The 7,753-nt window shown below is 38.0% G+C and overlaps 3 protein-coding genes across 5 annotated transcripts; 2 read left to right on the forward strand and 1 right to left on the reverse strand.

Moving 5' to 3' along the window:
- The first annotated feature begins 10 nt into the window (after positions 1-10).
- LOC129576625 (uncharacterized) lies at positions 11-1,740 on the forward strand. Its single transcript, XM_055461959.1, has 3 exons — positions 11-337; positions 440-639; positions 744-1,740. Exons 1-3 carry the CDS (start codon positions 193-195, stop codon positions 1,551-1,553), a joined length of 1,155 nt encoding a protein of 384 aa, XP_055317934.1. The 5' UTR covers positions 11-192; the 3' UTR covers positions 1,554-1,740.
- A 7-nt stretch (positions 1,741-1,747) lies between these two features.
- LOC129576631 (probable inactive tRNA-specific adenosine deaminase-like protein 3) lies at positions 1,748-3,348 on the reverse strand. Its single transcript, XM_055461975.1, has 2 exons — positions 3,268-3,348; positions 1,748-3,183 (listed from the first exon to the last, which is right to left on the reverse strand). Exon 2 carries the CDS (start codon positions 3,168-3,170, stop codon positions 1,911-1,913), a length of 1,260 nt encoding a protein of 419 aa, XP_055317950.1. The 5' UTR covers positions 3,171-3,183; positions 3,268-3,348; the 3' UTR covers positions 1,748-1,910.
- A 307-nt stretch (positions 3,349-3,655) lies between these two features.
- LOC129576630 (potential E3 ubiquitin-protein ligase ariadne-2) lies at positions 3,656-7,559 on the forward strand. 3 transcript variants are annotated; one of them, XM_055461974.1, is made up of 6 exons: positions 3,668-3,753; positions 3,831-4,065; positions 4,448-5,088; positions 5,228-5,460; positions 5,560-6,801; positions 6,978-7,559. In XM_055461974.1, exons 3-6 carry the CDS (start codon positions 5,019-5,021, stop codon positions 7,122-7,124), a joined length of 1,692 nt encoding a protein of 563 aa, XP_055317949.1. In that variant the 5' UTR covers positions 3,668-3,753; positions 3,831-4,065; positions 4,448-5,018; the 3' UTR covers positions 7,125-7,559. The 3 variants fall into 3 exon arrangements, with proteins under 3 accessions (XP_055317948.1, XP_055317949.1, XP_055317946.1); XM_055461971.1 differs by having other exon boundaries at positions 3,688-3,713; XM_055461973.1 differs by having other exon boundaries at positions 3,656-3,699; positions 3,831-5,088.
- The last annotated feature ends 194 nt before the right edge of the window (positions 7,560-7,753 follow it).

A 7,753-nucleotide genomic window follows, 5' to 3' on the forward strand; every position in this document is an offset into this window, starting at 1 on the left:
TGGTCGAATTGGATTTGTTTTGACAGTACGCATTCACATTAACAAGGTGACAGTGCATTTTGTTATTTCGTTTAAATAAGGTCTTTGTTTTCCAAATCCATTGTTCTTGTGCCAAACAATTTTTGGCATTACTCTACGAAGAAGAAAATTCAAGAATTCAACAATAATTATTGTGGTGAAAGACGAGAAAAAATGGCTTCGTTGTATTTGGGAATTCGTTTGCCCGAGAAACCATTTGAACGGCTTAAATTGACCAATATCGATTTGATAACAAAAAATGTCGCTGATCTGAAGATTGAAGCAGAAAAGCTGCTAAATTTTCCACACAAAGAATTGGGTAAGCATTTAGAGGAAAATGATTCCGATTTTTTGTGATTGGCTACATTTTTTGCGGAAAAAATTAAGAGAAATATTGCGTTTGTTTGCGGATTAATTTCAGAATTCATCTACTGTGGAACTGTTTTGGAGAATGAGGCGCAATCGTTGCAGGAGTATGGCGTACGTTCGGGCACAATGATTCAAGTATTCCAAAAACAGTACGATATGGAGTACAAAAGTGAACAAGCGACCAGCGAACAAATTCATAAGACTGTTTCGAGCTATCGTGCTGTTTTCAAAGAGATGGCCAGCTCATCGACGGTAGCTACATTTCTTTTTTTTTTACAATTTTTCAATTATTTCCAATTTCGCTCTATTTTTTTTTTCGAAATTTTTCTGATTTTCCATTCTTTTCCTTCCAATAGAAAACCATTCGACCGGAAATCATGAAGCAAGTGCTTGAAGCATACCCCGAATTTCACACAAATATGGGTGCATACGCAATTCTTCGTGATTCGATTCTCATTCAATCGATGACCGATTATGAGACGGTAAAAAATATAGCCAAACAATATCCGATATTGATTCATTCGGCTGATTTTGTGACGAAAAGCCTTCGTGAGCATTTGGCAGCCAATAAACCGAATTTAATTCAGAATATTCAACCAGCCGAAGATTCATTGTCAGATTCATCAAGTTCGGAAAGTGATTCACCGACCGTGTCGCCCAATCAACGTACCGGTGACATTCGTCAAATTAGCCGTGAGCATTTGGCACAGGCGCTACTTATGGCTGGTACATCGTCGACAAACTCCTTGTCGAATATTGCGCAACGCAATCAGGCACAAACACAATCCTCCTCCTCACAACCATCTACCTCATCGGCATCATCTGCATCGACCATTGGTGCACCACAATCATCCGGCAGCTTGATCAGCAATTCAATGTTCTCAAATGCATTATCGCAAGCATTGAGTGCAGCGGGAGCTGGAGCTGGTACAGGCGCATCGACTCAATCAACATCCGCACAATCAAATCCAAACCAGTCGGCTAGTGCTCTGAATTTGCCCGGCGCAAATGATAATCTCGCCGAACGGTATGCCAACGAACTGCAAACTATGCGCGAAATGGGTCTCTTCGAAGAACTCATCAATATTCAAGCGTTGGTCGTTTCAAATGGTGACGTCGAAGCAGCCATCAATCTCGTTCTTTCCGGATTGGGTAGCTTCAATTAAATGACACACCACAAATGTTAACTCGAGTAGACCGTATTAGGTTAAATCAGAAAAAGTTATCTGTAAGGAAGTTCAAACTCATTCAAATTTAATGCAAGTTTCATTCAATTGTGTAATGATAATAATGATCCCAAATAAAGGAAACAATGTTTCGACTTATCAATCAATCATCGAATTAAAAAAAAAAGCACTCGTTTCTGTTTTCAGTTTAACAATTTTATTTCGAAATGGCCGATTTTTTTCTTCATTTTATAAATATCTCTAAATGAACAATGCTCTTCAGTCACAATGACAATATCGAATAATTGAAAATGTCAACACATTTTATTTACATTTCACGTGCGATAAAAAAAAATCTCAACTGTCTGCCGTGATATGGAATACTTGAAAATGATGATTTAAAGCTTTGACCGATTGAAGTTTGGTCAGCGACCTAATTGCACCTTTCGATTGGGTCTGATGGAAGAAAATGGTGCGTATTCGACTGTGGGTCAATGCCATGCTGCACATGACGCATGGTTCACGCCACAAATACACATCGTAGCCCGTGCACAGGTACGGCCCATATTTCGCTAAATTATCGCTATTCACATCTATATCCAAAATTTGTCGACTTTCCGCATCCGATCTTACTCGTTCAGCGCCGAATGTAATCGATCGCCCGCCATCGATGGCCGGAAATTTGGAAGTGATTAATCTTCGAAGGTACGAACTCACACCATACTGTGTATATTCTGCGGATTCGTCATTTGAATAAAGTTCCGTATTGACTAGGTATTCATTCCAAGCGCCACCGTTCTGTGATCTGGCCACACCATCAATGAGTACCATTGTACAGTGCATCAAAGGATGTCGATCGCATTCATCGAAACCAATTGCAACGATTGACTTTGTTCGTGGATCCACCGCAATGCCAGACACTTGCTTCTTCAATTCTTTGCACAAAAATCCGCAAATCTCCATAATTTTAGTATGAAATGCCGTGTCCGTGTCTGTGAACCACTTTCCGTTGTACATTTTTTCCAGATCTTTATTCGGATGGAATTTACACGGCCAATCTTTTGCCACATCCGCGTATTGCCAACTCAGAACTGGTGCTTCAGCCGAAACGGCTGCTATTTCCACTTTTTCCGTTAGAACCGCTATCACTTCCGTGGATATCTCTTTGGAGGTCATGTACAGTTTTGCCAGAGAAATGGTCACTTCGTCTTTGGCAACTCGTAAATCATCTTCAGTCGCCAGTTGACCGTCAGCTGTGGTGTTTATGAGCGGTAGCATTGCTTGAATCGACTCATTCTCGTGATTTTCACAAAGAAATTGCAACATTTCATTCATTGAACATAACAGTAATTTCGTTTTATTCACCCTTTTCAAATGGTTCAGCTCATTCAATGGCATTCGTTGATATATTTCATTCATTACTTTGCCTATTAATTTGGTATCATTTAGAACTCCGGCGTAAGCAAAACATCGTTTCAACGGCTCATAATATTCATCGGATAAAATGGCTTTGATTTTCCACTTTGTTGACTCATCAGCTTCACAACGTTCATTTGACACATTCGTTTCGTCCGTGTCCAATTTTATTCGCTTTGCATGAATCACTTCTTCCGTCATTTTTTACAAAACACTAAAATATAATTTCATTACAGTGTTGTAAATCTAGGCTTAAATCAAAAAATTGAGGTAGAAAATGTTTTAAGAAGAAAACAACCTTAGAATGGTTCAATTCGACATTTGGTTCTTTTTCGAAATTGCTTGTGTGAAAGCATGTGAAGAGTATCAACAAGTAAACAAATTCATTGGAGAAATGTCAACACTTGAACGTTGCACACGAATACCTTGACAGAAATGCTACACACTCAGCCAACTTCAACGCTCAAACCTACCTAGTGGTGAACTGTTTCGATTGGCTTTTTTATTGTATTTTTTCTATCCTTTTTTCTATGAATTTAAATTCAAATCTTTAAAATAACATTTCAATAATCAAAAAGGTCATTTTATTGAAAATTTACCGTCAGCATTTGTTTTGTTCTTGTCAAAATTAGTTGAGTGTAACCGACAATGGTGATTCAGCTAACTTCAAGTCAATTCCATCACATATACACACAAGTAAGCCAAATTGGATCGGTTGTGTTGTGCGCGCGTATGTGTTACCAAGTAATTTCATGACGATTTTCATGATTTCACCCTGAAAATTGTGTGTTAGATTGTGTGTTTAACTGCAATTTGACATTTTAAGTTTTTTTTCTCTTTTCTCTCTCGCTGTGCAATTAGAGCTACGTTGTTTGTGCGCCAATTGCTGCCATTTCTCATCGTCTAATTTCGACCAAAGTGAAGCAAAGAAGAGAACGAAACAGAACCCCCCCAAAAAAAAAAACAAGAACTATAGCCAATAAAACGAAAAGAAGTATAAAAATTGATTGAAAGTGGAGAGCGGAAAAAAGAATTGATTGACCATTGGCAGCTGCTTGCATTGGACCATCAGAAAGAAGAAGACAAAAAAAATCGAGTGAGTGCACGACCACAGACAAACGGGAAATGTTGGTTTTTTTCTGGTCATTTTGATTGAACTCTAATGTTATTAGTTCTTCTCCGTTCTCCAATTATGCGTATGCCAATCTGAAAACACCATACGAAGAAGAAAGAAAATAAATCGCTAGAGACATGTCGCGATGGAAAGAATTTTGAACGATTTTTCTTTTATTCAGTTGCTTTTTATTTATTCTTCAATCCATAAATTCGAATGGAAAATTCTTTGCCAATTGATTTAATAGTGAAATTTTGTTTGTAAAATTGGTTTTTGTTCTTATTTTTTAAAATTCATTTCGATGTTTTTTTTTTGTTTGCATTCGGTCATTATTTCGCCTTTATGTGTGACAACTTCCGAGTAGGACAGAACGCACGAGCTCGTATATAGAAGAAGAAGTTTTTTTTTTTTGATAAAAGTGAATTCGCATACAGAGGAACAATCCGACGGACAAAACAGGGAAAAATAAAGTGTGTTATTTTTTGGTGGTCGCATGGTAATGCGTAAGTGAGTGAAAGAGGCAAGCGAAAACAAAATAGAGTCAACAACACATACATTAATTGGCATTCGACGACGACGACCACGACGGCGACGGCGACGGCGACGACGAAAAAAAAACACAACAATATATTTAGTGTTGATGATGTGACAGCGGCTACACTCTAAGAATTCGACGAACAAACGGGATTTTATTGAATTTAAGCAGTTCGATAGAATTTCTCGCTTGCTCTCTCTACCTCGGAGCAATACGTGGACAACAAACAACACGAATTGATTGGACTGCTTGAAATCAAACAACTAAACCACACACACAACTCTTTTTTTTTTGGTTTTGTTCTCCTTTTTTTCTTTGGTCGACAAACAATTAATTTATTGAATTCAACGAGCGCGCACGCAGCAAAAATAATAAACATAAATAAATCCGATCTTCCAAGATGTCAGACTGTTCGGATATGGAATATTCCTCGGATAACGAGTGCGAATATGATGACTACTATAACACAGGTGCGTTACTCATTTCCATATTGACCTCGTTTTTGTTCTTCTCTCGCTTTCGGCCCCATATTGGAATATGTACGTTTGGCTATTTTTTGTATGCAAAATAATCGAAATGTGCGTTTGGCTATTTCCACAAACAACACAGGCACTGAAGATATAGACATCGAACACCATAACGCTTTAAAAACGGATCCAGAAAGTTTTCTATTTGAATGTTTGTCCGTCGAAGATGTTGATAAATTGTTAAATGAATCGATTGAATGTCTATGCAATACAATAAACTGTGTACCATCGCTGGCTAAAACACTGCTACTGGAGCATCGATGGAACGTTAATGAAATTATAAAAAAGTATCGTGATGATCCCACGGAGCTTCTGGTAAGACAATGTCATTTTGAGGTGAATCGTGAACGAAAAACTGTATGTCTTCTCCCTCTCTCTCTCTCTCTCTCTCTCTCTATCTTTGTCTTTCAATAGACATCGGCCCGAATAAAGCCAGAGATTATTCATAGCACAGCCCAACCAAAGGAGACGCCAACAGCGTCAGCTACAACAGTGTCAGCCACATTGTCTTCGACGATGACGTCGACGATGACGACGACGACGACGATGTCATCGTCACCGGATAGTAGCGTTCATTCGAACACACTTAGTTGTAAATCGTCATTAGGTAGTCGATCTCAAACCGGTGACAGTAATCGACTTTCGAGCGACAGCGCGACGATGGCAACAGTAACAACAACAACAACAACAACGGCGACGACGCTCGAAATTCGGCCAAATCAGTTGATGTGTTCGGTTTGTGCTGCCTATCAAACGTTTGAGAAATTCCATTCAATTCCATGTGGTCATTCATACTGCCGCGATTGCTGGTCGACGCATTTCGAGACGCAAATCAATCAGGGCATTTCAACGGGAATCGGTTGCATGGCGACACACTGTAATGTATTGGTGCCTGAAGATTTGGTGTTAACGCTATTAAGTAAGCCAAATATGCGTACAAAGTATCAGCATTTTGCATTTCAAGACTATGTCAAATCACATCCGGAACTGCGATTTTGTCCAGGACCAAATTGTCAAGTGATAATCCGTAGCAAAGAGTTGAGCCCAAAAAAGGCAACATGTGATACATGCAAAACGGTCTTCTGTTTCCTGTGCGGTATGGACTATCATGCGCCGACCGATTGTAAAGTGATCAAAAAATGGCTGACCAAATGTGCGGACGACAGTGAGACCGCCAATTATATTAGTGCACATACAAAAGATTGCCCAAAATGTCATATATGCATCGAAAAGAATGGTGGCTGTAATCATATGCAATGCTTTAGTTGTAAACATGATTTTTGTTGGATGTGCTTGGGCGATTGGAAATCACATGGTTCCGAATATTATGAGTGTTCACGGTACAAAGAAAATCCAAACATTGCCCACGAATCGGTGCATGCACAGGCACGTGAAGCTCTAAAAAAGTATTTACATTATTATGAACGCTGGGAAAACCATTCGAAATCGTTTCAATTGGAACAACAAACGCTCGATCGCCTAAAGCAACGCATCAACGAAAAAGTTATGAAAGGCCTAGGCACATGGATCGATTGGCAATATTTATTTACAGCCGCTTCGTTGTTAGCTAAATGCCGATACACATTGCAATACACATATCCATATGCATATTTCATGGAATCTGGACCAAGAAAATCACTATTTGAATACCAACAGGTAACATTGATTTATTTCTGGCTTTTTCGCATTTTATTTCTTGATTTCATTGTTGAAAAAAAAAATGTTTTTTTTTTTCCTTGTTTGGAAATGCTCTCTTCCAAGCACTGAAGCAAACCATTCACATCATTTTTTCTCTCACTAAAATTCTTCTTACATTCTTATTGTTTGCGCAGGCTCGTCTCGAAAGTGAAATAGAAAATTTATCGTGGAAATTTGAACGTGCCGAAACCACAGATCGGGCCGATCTTGAAAATCAAATGGATATTGCTGAAAAACTACGAATTACCCTTCTAAAAGATTTTTTCGCTACATGCGCATAGAAAAATACAGTAAAACATGAAACACTCTGAAGAACAACAACAACAACAACATACACCGCTTGCAACAATTTATCCAGGACTGAAAATCCTTCAGTGATTTGCATTATATTAAAGTAATTTGAAACAAGAACAACAACAACAACAACAAAAAACATTTTAATGAGATAAGATTTAAAACAATTTAAAAAACAAAATGGAAGAAAAAAACAAAACAAAATAAAATGTAACATTCAATCTCAATCGATTTGTACAATATTTTAATTCTATTGATGTCATTTTAGTTGTATCATTGTTCCAAAATACGATGTCAATTCTCGAAATAAAATGAAAACAATATGAAATTTGAAGAAAAAAAAAAGAGTCGCAAATGATCAATTGATCGAAGATGTGTTTTATGTTATGACAAAATAAATAAGATTGAAATGTTTATTTAAATTTTCTGTTTTCTGCGAACATGACAACATTATTGGATTGGATTGGATTGGACGCCCATACATTTCTCTTCACACGGGATAGCCGTGCTTATGCTTGCGATCAGTTGTACAAATAAAATGCGCCGCCCTTTTAGCTTACAAACTATTCAGTAATGTGCTTATCGTTGTCGTGATAAGCGACTTGTAATCACCGAC

Source organism: Sitodiplosis mosellana, unplaced genomic scaffold (assembly GCF_009176505.1).
Source record: "Sitodiplosis mosellana isolate CC-2019 unplaced genomic scaffold, AAFC_SMos_1.0 Smas_scaffold_6191, whole genome shotgun sequence".
NCBI lineage: Eukaryota > Metazoa > Arthropoda > Insecta > Diptera > Cecidomyiidae > Sitodiplosis > Sitodiplosis mosellana.

Coding starts and splice junctions, on each gene's coding strand:
- LOC129576625 (XM_055461959.1), top strand. CDS start 193: ATGGCTTCGTTGTATTTGGGAATTCGTTTGCCCGAGAAACCATTTGAA. Junction 338..439: donor TTTTCCACACAAAGAATTGG/GTAAGCATTTAG, acceptor GATTAATTTCAG/AATTCATCTACTGTGGAACT. Junction 640..743: donor AGATGGCCAGCTCATCGACG/GTAGCTACATTT, acceptor TCCTTCCAATAG/AAAACCATTCGACCGGAAAT.
- LOC129576631 (XM_055461975.1), bottom strand. CDS start 3,170: ATGACGGAAGAAGTGATTCATGCAAAGCGAATAAAATTGGACACGGAC.
- LOC129576630 (XM_055461973.1), top strand. CDS start 5,019: ATGTCAGACTGTTCGGATATGGAATATTCCTCGGATAACGAGTGCGAA. Junction 5,089..5,227: donor TGATGACTACTATAACACAG/GTGCGTTACTCA, acceptor CAAACAACACAG/GCACTGAAGATATAGACATC. Junction 5,461..5,559: donor ATGATCCCACGGAGCTTCTG/GTAAGACAATGT, acceptor GTCTTTCAATAG/ACATCGGCCCGAATAAAGCC.